At 41.8% G+C, this 23,285-nt stretch overlaps 1 protein-coding gene across 3 annotated transcripts in view; it reads left to right on the top strand.

Annotated features, from left to right (window-relative positions):
• The window catches only part of USP12 (ubiquitin specific peptidase 12), a 104,841-nt gene that overhangs the window by 57,095 nt on the left and 24,461 nt on the right, over nucleotides 1-23,285 (top strand). For 2 of the 3 annotated variants that reach the window (XM_045462686.1, XM_045462769.1), the window contains exons 2-4: nucleotides 98-178; nucleotides 13,232-13,445; nucleotides 22,081-22,310. In XM_045462686.1, coding sequence (XP_045318642.1) covers nucleotides 98-178; nucleotides 13,232-13,445; nucleotides 22,081-22,310 — 525 coding nt within the window. Of the gene's footprint in view, nucleotides 1-97; nucleotides 179-13,231; nucleotides 13,446-22,080; nucleotides 22,311-23,285 lie in introns of those variants that run through there. The other variant, XM_045462849.1, reaches the window with a different exon arrangement.

Here is a 23,285-nt window from a genome sequence, read left to right as displayed (position 1 = left end):
AAGGGATGTCTCTGTGATGCACATATAACCGAAACATTATGAGAATACTACGAATGCTAAGAGTGCTGTTTTGTTTGTTTTAATTTTTATTTTACAGGGCGCCAATGCCTCGGCATTAGAGAAAGAGATTGGTCCAGAACAGTTTCCAGTCAATGAGCACTATTTTGGATTAGTCAATGTAAGTATCCGTTGGTACTCTGCCTTCACAACTATGGTTACAAATCGTTTTCAAAGTGTTGAATGTGTTTCATAATTTATTAAAGGAAAATTGTTCATTTGCATCAGTAGGCTTAAAGCCAAGAAACTTGATTTGGAATTTTAAAATGCTCTTTTTTTTTTTTTTTTTTAAACGTTTATTTATTTTTGAGAGAGCGAGCGAGTGAGCACGAGCAGGGGAGGGGCAGAGAGAGAGAGGGAGACACAGAATCGGAAGCCAGCTCCAGGCTCCGAGCTGTCAGCACAGAGCCCGACGTGGGGCTTCAACCCACGAACCGTGAGATCATGACCTGAGCTGAAGTCAGACGCTTAACCGACTGAGCCACCCAGGTGCCCCTAAAATACTCTTTTTAATGGAAGGGAAACAAGACTGCTCGAAGTCTTAAGGGTCTTAGATTGGAGTTAGCCAGATTTTTCCTATTTTGTATCAATTTTTTTCATAACGGAAATTTCATATGGCCTATGCTACATGATCTCTTGTTTCTTTGAGAATTATTTAAATGTCCAAATAGAAGTGGTCCAAATGTACAGGTGTAATAAATAAAGTTTTGCAAGTGCCTCCATGTGTCTGTGGACTCTTTGTCAGCTGACTTCTGGCAGTGTTCCACTAGCATAGATATAAAAATGCAAAATATAGGAGAAGGATACATCCCCAGTCCTTGTGAAGATAGTTCTAGTTATTATACATCATTGAAATTTTGGGAGAACTTTCTTTGGAAGTTTTAACTCTTTTTCTGACTCATCAACAAATGCCACAAATCTGTGTTCTACACTTGTGGTAGTTTATGCTGTCCTGTTACGTAGATCTGTGGTGAATGTTTTAAACTCTATGTAAGAGACGATAATACAGGGGACAAAGTAAGTTCCATTGAACACACGTGTGTCACTCACTGAGTGCAATCCGTGACGTTCAAGGTAGATTTCTTGTGTAGGTAAAGTGATGTGGGCATTTCCTCTCCTGCTGGGAGTCCCCTTGAGAGTGTAAAGCTTGTAACAAAAGGAGTCTCCACCCCACTGTGCCCACCGCCCCAGAGGAGCCTGATCATTCATCTACTGGCTCTTTTTTCCGGAATCTACCCCCACATTCTAAATAAAGTGCCTGTATGCTATTAAAAACAGCCTATCGACTTCTTTTCCCTCACCCTAGACATTCCTTCATGGCTCTCCTTTTCTAGAACTGGTCTTCTTCCTTGGATTTTTCCCTGCTTTGTGGAACGTGTTCTGTGGTAGCTTCTTTAGGAGCATGCATGGGAGGTGCACTTCGAGCTCTCGTGTATTTAAAAACGTTTTGGTTCTTGTTAAAGCTAGATACGCAGCCTTCCTTCAGAATTTGTAAGGGATTACTCTGTGGCTTTCTGGCGTCTGTTGATGTCAAGAGGGCTGATGCTGTTCTGATTTTTCACCTCTTCTGAGTGTGGCCCCCTCCCCCCAACCCCCCAACAGTGTTTTAGGAGGCTTTCAGAATGTGGATGATTATCCACAATGTTCTGAAATTTCATGATGTGTCTTCGTGTTCCTCCCCCTCCCCCCCTTTTGTTGCATTGACTATGTACCAACTCATTCAGACATTTTTCGTTTTCGTCAAGTCTCGAACATTTCTGATACTAGCATTTGGATAATATCCTTCCTATCAGTGTAATCTCTTTGTTCTGTCTTTTTTGATATACCCTTCGTTGCATATCGAAATGCAGACTGATTTCTCTGTTTTTCTGCGTTTTCTCCCATTTTTGATCATCTGCTTTGTATTCTACATTTTGGATTATTACTCGCCCTCTTTTATCTTGTTCATTGCACCTTTTATTTCTTAGAGTGTTACTTTTGTTCTTTGATTTTGTTTCTCTGTGGTTTTTCTCAGGATATTATTTATAGTTGTTGAGGTTTTCTTATCCTTACTGGATTGTTTCTGAGACACCCCACCCCCCACACCCCACCCCCCCCCACCCCCCGCCGCCGCCATTTTAAACTCTCTTTCCTAATGGAAGCTCTCCTTAAATTTCATTCCTGCATAAAGATGAAATTCTGAGAAGCTGATTGGGGCTCTGTGTATTAGGGTGGAGCTGGTCTACCAAGGGCTTCTCTCCAAGGTGACTGCCCCCCACCCCCATTTCAGTGGCTAGAGCCTTTTCTCTGGGGCTGTTTACCTGGTGCTGAGGGACTTCTTCAGTCTGTGTCTAGGGCTGGCTTCGTTCAGGGTCTTCTTGAATCCTGTCCTCTGTTTGGTGCCTCATGCGGTCCTCTGCTGTCCTTAAGGGCTCTTGAACCAGACTCTCCTGTTCAGCTTCTGTGGGGACTAAAACCTACAAGTGAAAGAAAGGCCAAGTGCCTAGGGGTCTGAACGGTCCTTTTAAAAGACTTACAACCAGGGGCGCCGGGGCGGATAAGCATCTGACTCTTGGTTTAGTTCAGGCCATGATCTCAGTTTGTGGGATCGAGCCCCCATGTCAGGCTCTGAGCAGGGAGCCTGCTCCGGATTCTCCCTCTCCCTCTCCCTGCCCCTCCCCTGATCCCTGTGCACGCTCGCTGTCTCCCAAAGCAAACAAGAAGTAAGCATTAAAATAATAATAATAATAATAAAAGGCTTATAACCGGACCTGTGTTTTCCCACCCTCACCCTCCTTTTTTTGCCCCCTTTATTTTTTCCTAATTTATTCTTTTACTGTCATTTCATCGGAGTTTTGTCAGGGGTGGGGGGAAGTTAATTGAATATATTTGAATGTATGTAATTTCCCTTGTGTAACAAGAAAGTCTGGCCTTTACTTCCGATACCTAAGGTGTCTGTGCTTGCATACAGAGTTGTCTAGTGGTCAAAAACCTCATTTAGCTTCTGGGAATGGGCAAACCCCAGTTTCTTCTCTCTCATTATTACTTCCCTGCGGCTGCCACCCGTATTTGGTTCATACTCAAGCTAATACGTGTCTTGAGTTGTAGTAAAGGTGTATTCATCGATAGTGTCTCAGAAGAACCCATTTTCTTTAGCACAGGAGTATTTTATATATTGAAGGCTGTCTCACTTTTAACCTTCTCCAGTAGAAATATTTCAGTCTCTCCATTTTGTGTCTGACTGTAACCTTTTTTGCAGATAGCCTCACAACAAGGAAAACAGTAGCCTAGATAAAATCTTACTATAAAATGATTTCTACAGGTCTGTTTTCCCCTTGCTGTTATGTTGTTTTTACTTGAACATACCTCTCAGAATACCAGGGTCAATTGTGTTAAAGGAAAAAAAAAAAAAAAAAAAAAGATTTCTTAGAAGGTTTTATTTTTATTACTCCCCGCGGATCAAGATTAAATTAATCTAAATTAAGAGGGTAGTATTGGTGCTTTTCCCTGAAGCTGACTAACCGAGATTCAGTAAAACCCAAGAGAAGCAGGAGGGAGTAAAGTTAGTACGAGAATTTTAGGGGAATCTTTGTCTTTATCCCCTCCAGAGACTCTTTTGATGGGTGGAAATATAGTTTCTGATCTCTGTGCCTAGTTAGTACACCAAAGAATTGAGCTCCCCTAAGGTAGCCAGGGCTCCAACCTTGAAAGATTGATGAACACCTTGAATTATATTGAGAAAGTAATTGATGGTCAGAGTACATGCAGCAGAACCAGTATAGTGATTAACTTTTTTCCATGGTTTAAACTTTCAGGCTCCCTTGCAACTGTGTTCTGTAGTCTTAACCTTTTTCTAGAAGTCCTATTTTTAAAAAAATAATGTTTATTTTTGGGGGGGGGGCATGAGGGGATGAGCAGGGGGCAGAGAGAGAGAGAGAGAGACAGACAAGAATCCAAAGCAGGCTCCACAGACTGGACGTGGGGTCGGATGCTTAACCAACTGAGCCACCCAGGCACCCCTGTATTTTTAAGCTCTTAAAATATCACTCTTGTTTCTTTCCCCCCTCCCCCCTCCTCCTTTTTTTCTTTTTTCTTTTTTTTTTTAATTTATGGAGTTATCACACTATTTATAGGAGTTCCTAAAAAATAAAGGTGGAGCTTTGGGGGATGAGGGAGAGTAGCTTAGTTAATTCAGAGATCAACATTTTAACCCCTCCGCCCCCCATCTCTGTCTGCCAGGTAGTTCCTATTGAAAACAACACTGGAATGTAGCTGCTTTAAGAAATTCTGTGCTTTAGGAAATTCTGTGGGGCGCCTGGGTGGCTCATTCGGATTAAGCTTCCAACTTCGGCTCAGGTCATGATCTCACAGCTTGTGAGTCGGAGTCCCGTGTTGGGCTCTGTGCTGACAGCTCAGAGCCTGGAGCCTGCTTTGGATTCTGTGTCTCTCTCTCTCCCCTGCTCATGCTCACTCTCTCTCTCAAAAATAAATGTTTAAAAAAAAAAAAAAATTCCGTGGTTTATCTTTTCTAACAATTGGATTTTGTTATTAAAATGAGACCCACATGGATTTTCTTTTTATTAATCTGTTCTTAGCTAAGTGTGAGTTTCCAAGGTTCATTTTTTAAAAAATGTTTCTTTTGAGACACACACACACACACACACACACACGCCGGGAGGGGAGGGTAGGGGCAGGGCAGAGAGAGGGGGAGAGAAAGAATCCCAATTTCTGATAGTGCAGAGCCCGGTGTGGGGCTCAGTCTCACTAACCATGAGATCATGCATGACCTGATCCAAAACCATGAGTTGGATGCTTAACGGATTGAGCCACCCAGGTGCCCCTCCGTGGTTCATTTTAATAGCTTTTCAGAAAAGGCCTACACTGAGAAGAGTTCCTGTTAGACCTGCCTGATTGGATCCTTTTTGTGATTGGCAAGTGGCATACTCACTAGCACTTGCCTTTGGGAAATAGTACGTGTATTTGGACAGGTAGAAAATCAGGCTTTTTTTTGAAATGTAGTCTCCAGGCCCAGTGTGGAGCCCGGCACGGGGCCTGAGCTCTAAGATGGTCAAAACCTGGGCTTAGATCCAAAGTCAGACACTTAACCAACAAAGCCACCCAGGCTCCCCCAGACTTTTTTTTTTTTTTTTTTTTTAATGGAGAAGAAAAATAACCACAGTTGGATTAACAGAAAATTCAGTGTGGTGGTTGATCCCAACATTGTTAATGACAACGTATTTTCCATTATTTGTGGTTGCAGATCTTTTTATCTTGGAAGACTGTTTTCACAAATGATGACTTTTATGGCAGTTTACTCTTCATAATTCTGATGTCTGCCACTATAATTTGCATAATACATAGCGTGGGGATTTCCCGTTGGTTTAACTCTTGTGAATGCGTTCGTATTTCTGATGTTATTGGAAGTCTGAGAGGAGAAATACTAGTGTGGTGTGAGGGTTGAGAGATGGTCTTGTGTAGACAAGGGAGCCTTTTGGAAGCTTTCTCTTGTTGTAAAATATCCTGCTTAAATGTCAGCTGTTTATAGGGCCAGCTAAATTCTTTGAAAACAAATGGTTTTAATCTCATGAACCGGATTGCCTTTTTCCCTTGTATCTTGTCGCTAATGAGTACTTATTTTAGTAAATGGAGTGATTTCAGTTAGTATCTCTTTCCTATTTGTGCAGCCTACATTTTTAAGAGTCTTTTTTCATTATTTTATTATATGGTTCTATATTAATTTCTAATAACTGCCAAGAGACAGGTGGCCTCATTAAATCGATTTGTGAGGCTGCAGTGGAATGTGCTTTTCCCTAAAATCTTTGTTATAAAATAACAACTGTGTTCCTAGACCATCTTACAAGAGGCTTTTAAGCCTGAATTGCCCGTAGTCATTGGCCGGAATTCTGGATTCAGGGGCCGTTGTGAAGGACACAAATAAAAATGAAACTTTCTTTCCATTTGTAAGTCATAAAATTGATTAGGCAAATGTGTCTTGGTTCTATTTGCTTTTGCATTGATTTATTCTCCTTTGGTTTCTCTCCACCTGCTGGCCATAGGCTGCTTGAGGGTTGCATTATCAGAGATCCCAGAGAATGTTCTTATTAGACCTGACAAAAGAACTCTGGCCCAAGTATTCTGCTGAGATTGGGTCAAGTGGATGGCCCTGTTGGCAGGGTCTATAGAAAGGTTTGTGATCGACAACCCTATGGCATTTATGTAGAGACGTCTGTTCCTATAAGGAAGGGTGGGACAGTAGAGTGAGGTAGTGTAGGGTAAGGAATGGATGTCCACTAGCATATGGAAGGACATTTTTAGATTAGGTTACTTGACTGTAGTGAGAGTGGTGGATAGGGAAATGTGGGGTATAGTGTTAAAAAACAAGGCCACCTAGGGCACCTGGCTCCATTGGTTAAGCGTCCAACTCTTGGTTTCAGCTCAGGTCGTGATCTCGCTGTCGGTGGGCTTCAGCCCCCCGTCAGGCTCCGTGCTAACAGTGCGGAGCCTGCTTGGGATTCTCTCTCTCTCTCTCTCTCTCTCTCTCTCTCTCTCTCTCCCTCCCTCCCTCCCTCCCTCCCTCCCTCCCTCTCTCTCTCTCTCTCCCTCTCTCTCTCTCTCTCTGTCTCTCTCTGTCTCTCTCTCTCTCTCTCTCTGCCCCTCCCCGCTCATGCTGCCTCAATAAGTAAATAAATTAAAGCCAACAAATGAACAGAACAGGGCCACCTAAATAAACTGTGCTGGGGAAGAGGACCTTCCTTTAGAAGGGGACGTGCACAGGATAGGCATCATCATCACCAGCCTCCAGCATGGGACAATGGAGCATTTAATAAACATCTTGAAAAACAATTTTTTTTTAACGTTTATTCTTTTTTGAGAGACAGAGACAGAATGTGAGCAGGAGAGGGGCAGAGAGAGAGTGAGAGAGAGAGAGAGGGAGACACAGGATCTGAAGCAGGCTCCAGGCTCTATCCGTGTGTGCAGTGGTCCTGTGACACTCAAGTTCGACACCAGCGAGTCGATGGTATCATTGTCTCTTATTCGTTTGTGCGGTTGCAATCTGTTATAATTTGAACAGAGATTAAGAGATTACATGATTTAATTTCATTCGGTTAACCTAGGTTTTCAAAATGGCCACATGACTTAAAAAGATTGTTCAGAAATAACAGTGCGGTGACGGAGTGCTGGGGAAGTGCTCCATGCAGGTTGCTAATTTAATTCTTTACAAGGTTTTACGAGGTGTGGGCTATATTGTAAACCACATTCACAGATGAGGAAACGGATGAACGCCGTGGCTCAGTGATTTCCCGCGGTCAGGTAGCGGAACCCAGCTTGAGCCCAAGGCAGTTCAGTTTCAGGGCTTGTGACTTCCTCACCATGCCATGCTGCTGGCAAGGCAGGTGATCGCTCAGGTGAGTTCCAACAGACGTGGTAGGATTGAAAAGTTAATATCAGGGGTGCCTGGGTGGCTCATTCGGTTAGGCGGCTGACTTCGGCTCAGGTCAGGATCTCGCGGTCCGTGAGTTCAAGCCCTGTGTCGGGCTCTGTGCTGACAGCTCACAGCCTGGAGCCTTGTTTCCGATTCTGTGTCTCCTTCTCTCTGACCCTCTCCCGTTCATGCTCTGTCTCTCTCTGTCTCAAAAATAAATAAACGTTAAAAAAAAAAAAAGTTAATATCCTATTTTAGAAAGTAAAGTAAGGCCATAAAAGAACTTCCCATTTGCACCTCTCTGTGTGTGTCTGAGTCTTTGATAGCTCATAGGATATACTGAGCATAAACCCAGTCTGTCAATCACTGTATAAGCCACAGCTTACCAGAAGGCGTACTCAATTTTATTGTTCTCACTGAAGCATTGATAATCTTTAGTGAAAACAAAATTAATGTAAGTCAGACAAAAATTTAAAATATCTACTTGGCCGTAGTCACATTTGTTATACAGTCGACCTTTGAGCAACATGGGTTTGAGCTGCCCCGGTCCCTCTATACATGGATTTTTTTTTTTTAACACAGTACTGTAAATGTCTCTTCTCTACCTTATGATCTTAATAGCATTTTCTTTTCTCTAGCTTTGTTGTAAAAGAATATAGTACACAGTACATACGACATATAAAATATGTGTCAATTGATTGTTACTGGTAAGGCTTCCAGTCAACAGTAGTCTAAGTTTTTGCAGAGTCAAAAGTTACCCTCAGATATTTTTGTAAAAAAAAAAATTTAATGTTTATTTTTGAGAGAGGGAGTATACGTGGGGGAGGAGCAGAGAGAGAGGGAGACACAGAATCCAAAGCAGGCTCCAGGCTCTGAGCTGTCAGCACAGAGCCCGATGTGGGGCTTGAGTGACCTGAGCCAAGGTCGGACGCTTAGCTGACTGAGCCACCCAGGTGCTCTGTAAATTTTTAATGTTTTTTTTTTGTTGTTGTTTGTTTTGTTTTTTGTTTTTTTTTTTTTGTTTTTGTGTGTTTTTTTTTTTGAGAGAGAGCACGAGCAGGGGAGGAGCAGAGAGAAGGAGACACAGAATCTGAAGCAGACTCCAGGCTCCGAGCTGTCAGCACAGAGCCTGATGTGGGGCTTAAACCATGAACCATGAGATCATGACCTGAGCTGAAGTTGGACACTTAACCCACTGAGCCACCCAGGCACACCAACTCAGATTTTTTTTAATGTTTATTTTTTTATTTTGAGAGTGCATATAAGCAGGGGAGGGGCAGAGAGAAAGGGAGGGGGCGGGGGGAGAGAGAGAGAGAGAGAGAATGAATGAATATGAATGAATGAATGAATGAATGAATGAATGAATTCCAAGCAGGTCCTGTGCTGTCAGTGCAGAGCTTGACGTGGGGCTTGATCACATGAACCGTGAGATTATGACCTGAGGTGAAGTCAAGAGTCAGATACTTAACCTACTGAGCCACCCAGGTGCCCCTACACACAGATTTTGACCGTGTGAGGGATCAGTGCCCCTAACTTCCTTATTGCTCAGGGGCCAACTGTATATAATGTATGTTTTTATGTATATAAATTTTATATTTTATAAAAGTAATTTTAATGTGTAGAATGTAACACATATATAATTTTTATTTGTGTTTATTAGGGATGTGTGCCCAAAATGATCTTAATGATGGAGATATGATAAATATTTGTGGAGGGGGTATTGATTTTAAAACTAGGAGAAAAAGTCATTAGGGAAAGCAAGCATAGGTCATTGTGTTCAATGAGCAATTGAAAAATCAGTGATCAGACCTTGAGGAGGTGGCAGCTTTTAAAATTTGTTTCCCTGATTTTAAGCCGGATTATACCTTTGATCTTCAAAATAAGCTGAGAAGATAGGGTAGGTGTCAACCCTATAGCAATGTCTTATTTAGAAATTGAGCATTCGGGGGCACCTGGGTGGCTCAGTTGGTTAAGCGTCCAACTTTGGCTCAGCTCATGATCTCATGGTTCATGGTTCGAGCCCTGCGTCAGGCTCTGTGCTGACAGCTCGGAGTCTGGAGCCTGCTTCGGATTGCGTGTTTCCTTCTCTCTCCTCTCTCTCTCTCTCTGCCCTTCCCCCCCTCCCCCCCCCGCTCATGCTCTGTCTCTTTCTCTCTCTCAAAAATAAATAAACATTAAAAAAATGTTTTTTAAAATTTTTAAAAAGAAATTGAGCATTCAGAAACAGGAGTGTGGAGGAAATCATCCCAGACCATCTTTTGCATGAAAGCTATGCACTTGAAAGATACATTTTTAGGTCTTAGGAACTTGAATGAAAGCTGCTATCAAGGAAATTGAAAGAAAAGTTTCAGAGTTATGAATAAGATTGAAAGTGATTGTTTATTCTAGAGAAATAGTAGTAGTTTCACACTTTCATTTTTCCTTCCTGGAATTGATGAAGATAAGTGCAAGACCGTAAGAGAAGACATCAAATAACTGACTACAAAGTAACTTATTGCTTTACATTCAGGAGATGAGCAAGGAAGGGGCTGCCTTCCAGCATTCTCTACAGAATAGACTCCCTCGGGTTCTTTACTAAGCTTGGAAGCCATTTGCTTCTCTTTTATGTCAGTCAAGTTTTACTGTCGTACGTTTTTCTAATACACTGTGAGATGCTGTCTTTTGTTTTTCATCTACCTACTCTGTGGAAGTCATTGGAGTCTCTGTTGCTTATTCTTGAATAAAAATGACCAAATTATGGAGATGGAATCTTCTCTTCAGTTGACAGAGGTATAGTTTGTTGGTCATTAGCGTCATTAGACCATGGTATGAATCCTAGTATTGCTTTAGACTGACGAATACTGAGTAATTGGTACATTAATCTTGATATTGTAGGTTCTGCTGCAGGTGTACTTAGCCCCTGGATAGGCTTTATGAAAGTTTCCATGGTTACATTTATCAATAGTATCAGTGCATCGCCCAGTTATCTACCTCTTTTAGTATTTCTTTGGAAAGCCAGCCTCTTAAGCATCTGTTTTTATGAAACTACTTGGCTCTGACCAACGGTATGAATGTAAAACCCTCATTGGGCCACACGTTCTGTTCCTTTTTTGTGGTATTGTTTAACTTGTTTCTCTGTTTGAATATCTGTAAATTGATAGTTAGGTCTAGATGCTAGATATAAATTTAGTGTGTTTAAAAAAAAATTTTTTTTTTAATGTTTATTTTTTTTTGAGAAACAGCATGAGTGGGGGAGGGGCAGAGAGAGAGGGAGACCCAGAATCCGAAGCAGGCTCCAGGGCTCCGAGCTGTCGGCACAGAGCCCGACGCGGGGCTCAGACTCACAAGCTGTGAGATCACGACCTGAGCCAAAGTCAGACGCCCGACCGACTGAGCCACCCAGGTGCCCCTAGTGGTTTTGTTTAAAAAACAAAAGAACACTTCATAAGAGCTGCTACGTATTTCTCCAGGAGACATAGAAATTTTGTGGTTCTTTTTTAATGATGCTGGAATGCACTGAGGGTTCAGATCATTTTAAAGTTCTCCATCAGTCTTTAATGCTTTTAGTATCCCCTGATAATCACTGCCCAGTCCATTATTTACAATCATTTCTTTGGAATTTATTAGCTGGGATTGTTCTGAAGCTAGAATTTTTTTCAGCAGCTATTTAGAGCCTTCTGGAATGTTGTTCTTACAAGAAAGACAAGAGAAAACTTTGATGTTTTCCTTTGATGTATTAGTTTGCGACTTCCCATGGAGAGATCTCTTTTTTTTAATGTCATTTTTCATAAATTTTTATGTAGTCAATTGCAGTATTTCTTTTTGATGAAAGTTGGCTCTTGAATCCACACAAAAAGATATTCCAGGCTAATCTATATTTGTGTATTTCCTGTCCCAGACCTTGTATAGATAGCCATATCTGCAAGGCATCCTAGTTTTTTTTTGCGGGTAAAAGGTTTTTAAAGACTATAATCTGTGTGCCAGGGAAACTTGCTGCTGCTGCTAGGCCTTGAAGTGGACAGAAGTTGAACACAAGCACACACACAGAAAGACATGAGTTTATAATTGATAACTTCACATTCCAATTTAAGTTTACAAGGCTTTTACTCTTTATTACTGTAGCTTTTTTCCTTCGCATTAATAATTTTGGTTCCTAAGGATATTAATGTAAGTCTTTGCTTGCTTTGTCCTTCAGAGATCTGTAGGGGTTTCAGAATAACAATGTCAATAGACTGATTCTAACAATGCGACTACTGGATGCCATTTAAGATTCCTTTTTTTCTTTTTATTCTTAGACTTTTTCCGTAGGCATGTATGATAAAAATTCTGTGTTTTAAAATTGCTTGAAGTTATTTTTTGTGTAGTTCTCCCCCAACTTAATAAACATTTAGTTTTCACTGATCTCTATTTCCTTTCAGTTTTAGGAATTTCTCTTTTTTTTTTTTCCCTCTGGGTACTTCTTAATTTATTTTTTAAAAAAATGGGTGCAAAGCAGACGTTTTTAAAAATGTGCTTCGAATTCTCTCCACTCTTCCTTCTTTCCTTATAAATAACCATTTTTATTAGCTTTTAATTTATCCTTCCTGGTTTTAAGCATAAGCAAAGGACATGAGTTTGACCTTGCTCATTATTAAAAGTCTCCTCTGCCTAGCCTTTTAGGTTAGTATGCGTGTGACTTCACTGCATGATGGTGCTGTGAGAATTGCCCTCTTTCCTTTTTTATACTCTCAAGGTACCCCCCCCAGGTCCTCCCTGGCTTTTGGGTGTTTTGTCAGCTGATTTTGGGAGCCAGTGTCTATTAATAGGAAGGGAAAAGGGAGACAACAAATGTTTGTCAAACTATGTATCAGTTTCTCTTAAGGTAGGAGTGTTTTCCCCATTATTAAAGAGTAGGAAGTTGAAGTTCAGTGAGCTGTAGTTACACATTCCAGATCACATGGCCGGTAAGAAGTTGAGGATTTAACTCTGCACCTGACGCTCATTTGTAATATATCCAGAATGATGTGACCCGGCATCTCAGCATTTCAGTGGTGGTTGTGCTGGCACGCTGATGATTTTTTTTTTTTAAGTGTATTTATTTTGAGAGAGAGGGAGCGTGACCTGGGAAGGGGCAGAGAGAAAGGGAGAAAGAGAGAATCCTAAGCAGGCTCCGTGCTGTCAGCGCACAGCCCGACGCGGAGCTCCGTCCCACCAACCCGTGAGATCACGACCCAGGCCGAGATCGAGAGTCAGATGTTAACTGACTGAGCCACCCACGTGCCCTGCTGATGGTTTTTAATGTAATATTTCACAGGATCTCATTTGACTTTGCTTTTTGTTTTTATTTCTTGAATGGCACTTAAGAATCGGATAGAAAACTTTACTTTTGTGTTTTTTTAAAGAATTTTTGAGAGCTATGTTTTAAAATGTATCATATATAAATGGTTGGTTAGTATCCAACCAACATATAATAATAGTGGGAATTGAAAAAGAAAAAATTACACAGAATTCTAAACCTTAACTACTTTGTTTAAACTATATAATTTTTTGAATTTGTTTTCATAAAGGCCAAATTTATCGCATCTGTTTTCCTTCCATTTTAACCTGCAACCAATGCCCGGAGCATCCATTTTAATGTTAAAAAGGCAATTTTGCAATCAGAATAATTATTTCTACTCTCAGATACCTTTTAATTTATGAGGGTCATAAATTCCCTGTCTTGTCTCTGTTTTCTTAATTGTACACATGGAAATTCTTTCTCTTGAAAATATGTTGCCCCAAATTTAACAAGATTTTTTTTTTTTTCTATTCTAGTTTGGGAATACCTGCTACTGTAATTCAGTTCTTCAAGCACTTTATTTTTGTCGTCCGTTTCGGGAAAAAGTTCTAGCTTACAAGAGCCAACCTAGGAAGAAGGAGAACCTTCTTACCTGCCTAGCAGACCTCTTCCATAGCATAGCCACTCAGAAGAAGAAGGTTGGGGTGATTCCTCCTAAGAAGTTCATAACAAGATTACGGAAGGAAAATGGTAATTCTTCTACTTCTGAATATATTCTTACATAACAGGAAGGGTAAATACGGCACACTGTAAGTCAGTAAGCACTGACCAAGCATCTGTTTTATGCCTGACAATATGTTAGCCATTGAAGAGACCAAAGCTGATGTTCCTGTCTTTAAGGACATGCCAGTTTAGTGAGGAGGCAGCCACACAGTAATTAAAATGAGGTGTGATTCATTTTGGAAGTATGTTAGACAAAGACCAAATTTCTTTATGCCAGGAGATAGAAATGATTTTTTTTTTTTTTTTTTTTTTTTTTTTTTTTTTTGCCTGCCTGACTTTTCTATCAAGAGTGAAGTATTATGGTTTTTCTTCCCCCCCATGTTATTGTTTTGGTAATGCTTTCCATACGTTAACCCTTAACCCAGTCTGTCCTTACAATGACCTGATGCAGAGAGCCTGTTATTTCGCCCATTTTAGCCATGAAAAGGACAAAAGCGAACCTTTCCAGGAGTCCTACCCCAGGGAAAGGAAAGAGCCAGGACAATAAAACTTTTTGGCTTAGGGTAGGTGGTTTTAACTCCACTCACCCCTTTAATAAAAATAGTTACTGATTAAGCCCCGCTTTCCCTTTCTCTCTCAAAATGTTTTTCACTTAATTTTCACAGCAAGCCCCTATGTTAGACATTATTCTCTGTCTTGACCTGAGATGGTTGACGCTCAGAGAAGTAAAAGTGGCTTGTCAGGGTCCCATATGTCTTCCTGACGTCTAAATCCCTTATTCTGCCTAGCAGGGTCTGTTAAAGAGTTCAAATGGGACTTAAATAACATGTGGAATTCTGTTTTGTTTGATAAAGGCATTTAAATCATTGTAGAAATAAAATCGAGTGGTATTTTAGTTTGATTTCTTATCAAAAGATAAGAGAGAAGATTTGAGAAGTCTTTAAGATTGCTTATTAAACATACTACTGAATAATCCTGTCCTTAACTGAGCTGACACCATTCATTATCCCATGAATTGAGATAGGCCTCGTGGGTCAAATCTAGTTTCCCAAAACCTGAAATAATGTGACAATAGGCTATTTATTGTTCTTGAGTCTGATTCAGGTGTTAAAAGATTTTATTTCCTCCAAATACAGATACAGGGCAGTGGAACCGTCGCTCACAAAAATAAATCTTTTGAAGTGTTTCCCCTATGAAAGCCAAACATCTTCACTTTCTCAAATTACAGAATTGTAGAGTGTCTTCTGTTTTTAAGGACGCCACAAACAACTCCATTAGAGAATGGCTGAGTGATTCAAGTCCTCTCTGTCTTTTTTGTCTGTACTGGTATGAAACTTCAGAAATTTTGTCCTGGTAGAAAATTCATGTGCATGGTAATTGAACATGCCATCCTTTCCGTGATTTTGTTAGCATTTTAGAAACGTACAACATCAGAAAGCTAAAACTCACACAGAATACACGTTATTTTTCTTTTTCACTGAATAGTATATTTTTCTTGACATTATCGTTCAGTGTATTGTCCGTGCTCTTGGTTGGGGCTGCCGTAACAAAAATACCGTGGATTGGGTGGCTTAAACAATAGATACCTATTTCTCACCGTTCTGGAGGCTGCGAAGTTCAAGGGTAACATGCTGGCAGCTTCCCCGTGTGATGTCGGCCCTTTTCCTGGTTTGTAGGCGGCTGCCTTTTTGCTGTGTCCCCCACACGGTGGAGAGAGAGAAGCAAGCTCACTCCTCTCTCTTCTTACGAGGGTGCTGGTCCCAGCCCTCAAGACCTGAAAGTCCTTCCAAAGGCCCCATTTCCAAATAGCATCGCTTTGGGGGTTAGGGTCTCAACATACGAATTTCGGTGGGGGCACACGCATGATTGTTAAGTGTGCAGTGACTTGTTAAGTTCAGATTCACTCCTAAACACGGAGCTCAAGTTACTGTGTTTGGAAAGGTGTGTGTGGATTTATGTATTTGTCAAAGCTGGGATGTTTTTAGAGTGCTTATTATTTTTTAATAATTCGGTGTTTTCTGAAAGTTTTTATATGTTTAGGCAGAGTAAATTGATGCACCGTAGACTTATTTTGTTGAATGAAACTGATTGCAGAATGAGTATTCCAAACTTATCTTTTCGTAGTTTTGTTTCATTTTTCTATACCTCAGGAACAATATGGAATGGAAAAGCATGTTTATTATTCGATGTTGCTGGCTTTTGTATGTTTTGAAATACGGTTTTGCCTTTCGATTCTTTTCCTGATAATTGTGTAAAGGAGAAGAGGAACATACAAATTAAAGAGGATTCAGGCGCACCTGGGTGGTTCAGTCGGTTAAGCGCCCGACTTCGGTTCAGGGCGTGATCTCATGGTTCGTGGGTTTGAGCCTGCATCCGGCTCTGTGCTGACAGTCAGCTTGGAGCCCGGAGCCAGCTTCGGATTCTGTCTCCCTCTCTCTCTGGCCTTTCCCAGCTCCCACTCTGTCTCTCTCTCAAAAATAAACATTAAAAAAATAAACTAAAAAAAAATACAGAGGATTTAATTGTATACACCCTCCTGAGATTATGTCTGCTAGTTGTTTTTAATCTCTGGAACATTGGATGCTGCCCGTTTCGGAATTAACCACTAACTTTCACTGTTGGACTGTTGTTCCTTTTTTTTAAATTTTATTTTAGCACATGTGGGTGAGAGAGGCGGAGGGAGGGAGGGAGAGAGAGAGAGAGAGAGAATGAATATGAATATCTTAAGCAGGCTCCACACTCAGCGTGGGAGCCTGACGTGGGGCTTGATCCCACAGCAATCATGACCTGAACTGAAATCAAGAGTTGGATGCTCACCCGACTGAGCCACCCAGGCACTCCTGGACTGTTGTTCTTAAATCCCTTTTCTTCCATGTTGTGCTGTAAACTTAAGGTTTTGTATTTTCAGTAGATACCAGCTCAATATTGTGCTAATCGCTGTTGCTTTATATTACTAATCATTCTGATATCCCTTGGAAAGAATCTGTTTTAACTTCAGTAATGGATTTTTGTTTTCAAAATTTTAATTCATGTTGCCTAATCATAGCATATGAGAACTGTGGCATAGTGCTTTTATAGTGTGATAGATACAGTGGTGACCCTTAGTACTTTTACGGTATGATACAGGGCTAACACTCGCTCCATAACCGTGTTACGTTTGATGATGGGAGACTAGCTGAATGTTTGTATTGGTTAACTATTATGTATTTAGCTCCTGCAGAGCACCAGAAACTAGGAGCTGACATTCTCACGGGGAAGGCACTCAATCATGTAATATAATGTATTGGCGCTGTGAAAACAAAACAAAACAAAACAAAAACAGGGGAAGGGGATAGAGAATGAGGGAGTTGATAAGTTTTGTTAGATCAGAGAGTTAAAGTGAGAAGCCATTGGAAGATCTGGGGCAAAATTGTTCCAACCGGATAGAATAGAAATTGCAGTTGCCCTGAGGGCTTGACAGAAAGCGAGGAAATTAACGTGGCTGGAGTGGAGTAAGATAAAGATAGAAAAGGGAGCGGCCTGGGGCTTGGGTTTTATTTTGAAAGTCGTGGCAAGCTGTTGGGGGGTGCTGAGCAGGGGGTGATGGGTTTTGATCTGCATTAGAAGAAGATCCATGTGGCTGCTGGGGGGCGGGCACAGCGGCGGGTCAGTGGGCAGGGGCAGCTTGAGTGGGAGCAGGGAGACCATCCCAGAGGCTACTGCAGTCAGTCATCTGGGGTAAGAAATGAAGCCCTCTCTTTCACATCGCTAACTCCCCGTAGGCACTCTATTATTTTCGAAGAATTGAAACCTAGACTGGTGATCGAATTCTGTGCTAGCCAGCATTGACTCAGCTGAAGAGTTGGGGATCAGTTAGGTTGGGCTTGAAAGTCAGATCCGCTGGTGCCTGTAGCTGTGCACTCAGACTGGATCTTAGCAGTTTACATAGTCACACTGTTGTTTTGGGCCAGATTCATTCCTCTCCTGTCATCTTAGCTGTTTCAGCCCCCATTTTTTTTCATTCGTTCGTTCGTTCATTCATTCGTTTGTTCGTTCATAAAATGTCAAGCACATCTAATACGTGGCAGGCACTGTTCTAAGTGCTGGGCATACAGCAGCGAATGGGTAGAAGTGGTCTTTATTCTCGAGAGACCTGTAAGAACACAGCAGTGGCTCAGGCGATGTGGAGAGATACTAATGCAAAGATACATGCATATTTATATGTATATTTTGTAAAGCTTATTTATTTTGAGAGAGTGAGAGACAGAGCATGCAAGGGAGGGAGGGGCAGAGAGAGAGAATCCCAAGCAAGTTGTGCACGCCGAGCGCAGAGCCCAACGCGGGTCTCGAACTCGCAAACTGCAGTACCGCGACCTGAGCCAAAGCCAGGAGTCGGAAGCTTAACCGACTGAGCCACCCAGGCGCCCCTATATATATTTAAGTGTTGGTCTTCCTTAAGTGAGGAAATAATTAGAAGTCACACCTATTAAGTAGGTTTGAGTAAATAATTTCCCACATTCATTTTAATCCTTTTTCTTCAGAAGGAGCACAAAAGATTTTCTGTGTAATAAAAGCTACTAGCTATTTCTGAATTAGGAAGAACATGTAACCTTTTTAAGCGTTGATTTAGTTTTCATTTTTTTTTTTTGCATTAATGTTGCAGCTATATTAGGACTTTAGTCGTTTGTACTTTCCACATACATTTATTTAATAATGAAATTGTCTGTCTCTCCCACTAGACTGTCGGTTCCATGACGGAGGGAACCCATTTGTTTTTGCTCTCCATTGTATTCCCAGCACATAATCCAGTTCCTGGCACATAGTAGGTTCTTACTGAATATTTGTTGACTGAATGAGTGAATTTGTTTTTAATTTGCCAGAACAAGCTGGAAGTCCACCCTTCCCATTATGCTACTTAGAGAAGAAAGCAAACCATAAGGAAACCAAGATTTTAGGAATTTAATATATACAATTTCCAGGGATTATCCTGTGGCCATTTAGCTGATTTTTCTTTGTTTTGGGGGGGGGGGGGGGGCTCCTGGTTAATGTTTTTAAAGTTGTATTGGGTGCTCTTAGGCATGGCAGGATTCTGGCATATACAGCATACTGTATTTATAGAAAATGGACTATAAATTATTTTAAACATTTCAGCAAAATGCTGAGAGTATTTTCTGGTTTACTTTACGTCTCAGTTTCAGAGCATTCGAGTCAGTGGAAGTATGTCTGTGAGTGTGAAGTCATTGTTCTGTGTTAAAAAAAAAAAATTACAACCCAAAAAAAGATGTTTTAAGTGTTTAAAAAGCAAAAATATTTGCACATTTTGCTTTACAAAAAAAAAAATTATTATTCTGAAAAACATGCATAGATGCTAAAATAATTTTTAACAGGAAAAAATAAGATTTCATTATTATTTTTCTTACCCAGAAAATTTTTCATTTAGATCTTTGTAGGTATTCTTTAATTTCGTAGTTTAAGAGTTATTTTTTAATTTGAGAGAGAGTGCGCGCGCACTCGTGCGTGCGAGTGGGGCAGGGGGACAGAGGGGAAGGGAGAGAGAGAGAGAGAGAGAGAGAGAATATCTGAAGCAGGCTCCATGGCCTTAGTGTGAAACTCAGTGCAGGGCTCGATCCCACAATCCTGAGATCATGACCTGAGCTGAAATCAAGAGGGGGTCACTCAACCGACTGAGCCACACAGGTGCCCCTGTAGTTTATTTTAAATATTTATGGCAAAAAATGTACTCTTTAAAACTTCAGTTGTAAAAAATACTTGATTCAGTGGAAAAGAGACTAGATGGCAGCATAGAGCCTAGTGTATAGAGACCCATCATAGTGATTGTTCCTACCTCACTCTGCTAGGTCCTTACAGTGTCTATAAAATATTTTTACTTACTTCCTCTTAGTAACTCTAGCATAATTTACTTCTGTTTCTTATCTTAGTGGACCTGGGCGGCTCTAGATTTGTGGCCTGGGGATGGATGAGTACGTGAGGGATGAAAAGGGAACTTTAAGGGGTCAAGTGCACTTGAGGAAGCTGCCTGGACACTGAAAGTGTCAGGGTTAGTGCAGGAGTTGGGATGAACAAAGACACCATGAATCAGGCCATCCATCAGTGAGGGAGGGGGAGGTGGCCGACGACCACAGAAGGATGGGGCTTAAGGCCAGATCTTAATAGCTTTTTTGACTGAGGGCGAGGGTTTTTAATATGCAGATGACATGTGACGATTTAGAAGTGGCAGCAGGGAGCTCAAAAATGCCAAAGGCTGAAGACGTGGGGAGTTTAGAACAGAAACTGGCTCCTGGAGGGAACAGCAGAAAGGGTCGAGAAAGTAGAAAATCCTAAGGTCGAGGAAGGACATAAGGGACAGTAAATGAGCGACAGTAATAGAGGATGGGAGCCGAGGGTTGGGGGACGGAGTAGTATTTTCAGGGATGAAGGATTATCGCATTGAGAGGCAAGGTGAAAGGCAATTGACTTGAGTTTTCCCAACTTTGGCCTAGACCAGTCCAAAGGCAGAACCATCCAAGGTTTCTGAGCGCGACTTGGCTTGGTCTGAGAGATGGAGTAGATGGCCAGGGGGGTCTGCGGTGGAGGGGGCGGTGTCACGGTGATGGGTGTGGTGCCGAACTTCTGCTGGGAGCGGGGGAGGGGGATGGGGTCACAGTGCTTGGCTTCCTCGCGGGCAGAGACGGTTGGACACTCGGAACACCAAACTACACATCAGTAGATGTTAAATCCACATAGGCCAATGCCCTGCATCTTAGGGCTCAGGGCTGTTACTGTCCTGAAAAAGAACATAAGGGGTTTGTTTAAGGCTAATCAGGTCCCTCAGGGCAAGCTTACAGCAGAGAAATGAAGTGTGGACAGATGGATACTTCCTGTGTGGCTCTTAGTATGTTCTTCTTTTTTTTTTTTAATTTTGTTTTTGCATTTATTTGTTTTTGAGAGACAGAGCACAAGCGGGGGAGGGGCCAAGAGAGAGAGGGAGACACAGAACCCGAAGCAGGCTCCCGGCTCCGAGCTGTCAGCCCAGAGCCCGACGCGGGGGCCCGAACCCACAAACCGCGAGATCGTGACCCGAGCTGAAGTCGGACGCTCAACCGACTGAGCCACCCAGGCGCCCCTCACTCCATTCTTCACATTGTTGTGTTTGACTTGAAATCCAAGAGAGGTTAAGTAAATTGCCTATGACATGCATGTAATTAGTGGTGGGACCGTCATAGGAATCCCAGCAGTCTTGCTGTAGCAACTGCACCTTCAATCTGATACTTTTTAAAGGTCTTTCTGACGCCATGATTGAGATCATTCTTTTATTTTCTTTGAGTATACCTCCCCAGTGAACGTTCTCACCTGTTCCCATTCTGTTTGTACCGTAACTTTGCAAAGGAAGGCGGTGTTCCATTTTACAGACCACAAAATTAAGACGGTTTTGATTACCATGAGGTTGAACGTCTTTGCGTGTTTCTTCACCTCTCGAATTTAGCTTCTATAAATTGTTGATTCCAAGTCCTTTCCACACTTTGTATTTCCTTTGGCTCAAGCTCTTTCTGTGTTGGAGATGTTAATAACTTTTAGGTTTTATGGTTTTTTGTAAACCTTTTCAATGATTTCTAATCCAGAGAATTTAACTTTATGCAGTCATAACTGTAGCTCTTCTAAAATGGAATATTTTGTCTTAGACTCTCCCAAAGTTTTCTTCCTAATTTATACTCTTTTATTTAAAATATGTTAACTGTAATCTTCCTGGAATTCGTTAAATGGTCCTCGAGGATCCATCAAGGTAAAATTTTCCTGACCCGGTGCTTCCTGCACGCGTTTGACTCAGCCGCAGGCGTCCGTCTGTCCGTGCGCGGCCAAGTCACCCGCCTGCTGGAGTCGGGACTGCCTGCCTTGCATCTTGGGCCTGCGTTTCCCAGCAGCGTGACTTTTCCTCTCTGATCCCCTTCCCTCATTTGAAGGATAACCATAACGGTGTCGCAGCGGTGTTCAAAAGATCCGGTGGGACACCGCCTGTGAAGTCCTTACCTTTCGGTGTCAGGTTGTGTCAGGTCAAGCGCAGGGTAAAGCAGGATTTCCATCACGTTTACTCATTTGTATAGCTGCGGGGGACCTGTCACCTTTGGAAGGGCCTTACGGACCGTCTGGCTCGAATAGGTCATTGGTGACACCACTGTTTCCTGGACCTGACTGCAGCTCAGACTCGCCTGGAGGACCTTTGAAAAGTCCCGGGTCCCAGCCCCCCCCCCGACTGAATCCCGAGGATGCACAGCCCGGTGATTCAGAATTGCAGCACACTTTCTGTGTGGTTCTTAAGCATTTGGCTTCCCGTTGGCAAAAGGTTGTCCAGTGTCGGTTTTACAGCTTGCCACGTCGTAATATTCATGGAATAATACAGCGGTTTCTGGTCCCTTCCATGTGTTACATAAACGTACAAGGCGGGTTTTGCCCTTTTCTCATGGATCGGTTAGTACCGTTTCTCTAAAAGGAAAGTTCTCATCTCACCTGTCTTTTCTCCAAATTTAGTCCTATTTCCGTCTGTGAAAGATCGTCTGTTTCTTGTATATGACCGACAATGCCAGACGTTCGTGCTTGGTTCTGATAGACCGCGAGATTCTCGTTTTAAATCTAGTTTTAATGAAGTTACTAATTCTGAAATAATGCCCTAATGTATTTTTGGTTTTAGAACTTTTTGACAACTACATGCAACAAGATGCCCATGAATTCTTAAATTACCTACTAAATACAATTGCTGATATCTTACAAGAAGAGAGAAAGCAGGAAAAGCAAAATGGCCGTTTACCTAATGGTAATATCGACAGCGAAAATAACAGCAGCCCACCAGACCCAACGTGGGTCCATGAGATTTTTCAGGGAACATTAACAAATGAAACCAGATGTCTTACTTGTGAAACCGTAAGTATATCGTAAAATTTTAGAGGGAGCAAATTTACTTCCTTTTTACCGAAAGTTCTTTGGAGGATGAGTGAGAGAGTGGAACGCGAGGCTGGAATTTCTTAGGTGTAGGATAAACGAAGATTAAAGATGTACCTGTCACTTGAAAGGGATCTGTCTACACTTTTTCCATAATGTTGCTTATTAACAGTGAATACCCGCAACGACAGAAAAAGTAACTTCCTGCAGTTTTGGACCACAGTTGACCCTTGAACAATAGGAGGTCGAACTTCCTGGGTCCACCTGTTTGTTGAATTTTTTTTTTTTTTTTTTGGATACAGTACTGTAAATGTATTTTCTTCGTAACGTTTTCTTTTCTCTAGCTTACTTTACTGATATCACGATACATATACAAAGTGTGTGTTAATCAAGTGTTTACGTTATCGGTAAGGCTTTTCTGGTCAACAGCCGGCTGTTAGCAGTTAGCTTTTTGAGGAGTCAAAAGTTACGCCCAGATTTTCAACCGCAGCGGAGGTGTGGGTTGGGGAGTTCGGTGCCCCTGACCCCCCTCTGCATTGTTCAAGGATCAACCGTGTTTGATTCTGTTTCAGTAGAAGAGGCCAGAGAGCCGGGTTCTGGAAATTCTATGTCTGTGTGTCAGGCAAGCCCACAAGAAATTTACAGGTCAGGGAGGCACATGCGTCTTTTTCCTTTCCCTACAGTTATGTGTCTTGTTGGAATAAAAACTAAAGCGTATTTGTTATACTCCGCGGGAAAGGCACCCGCTTGCTGGATACTTTGTAAAGACGAGCAGTAGGGAGGAAGCCCAAAAAATGGATTCCACATGGGGTCAGCTAACTCAGTCCTTTTGTTATATCGTTACCTTGTTACCTCATTTCTCACTTGAGGAATGAAAGATCAGACTCTTGTTTAATCAGGCATCCATTACTCAGTTTTGCCAGTTGAGCCAACAGTGTCTTTCACGGCATTTCTTCC

The sequence above is a fragment of the Leopardus geoffroyi genome, chromosome A1 (assembly GCF_018350155.1).
Source record: "Leopardus geoffroyi isolate Oge1 chromosome A1, O.geoffroyi_Oge1_pat1.0, whole genome shotgun sequence".
NCBI classification, from domain to species: domain Eukaryota; kingdom Metazoa; phylum Chordata; class Mammalia; order Carnivora; family Felidae; genus Leopardus; species Leopardus geoffroyi.
The sequence above is the reverse complement of the archived record's forward strand: the minus strand, read 5'-3'. Positions and strand labels throughout refer to the sequence as shown.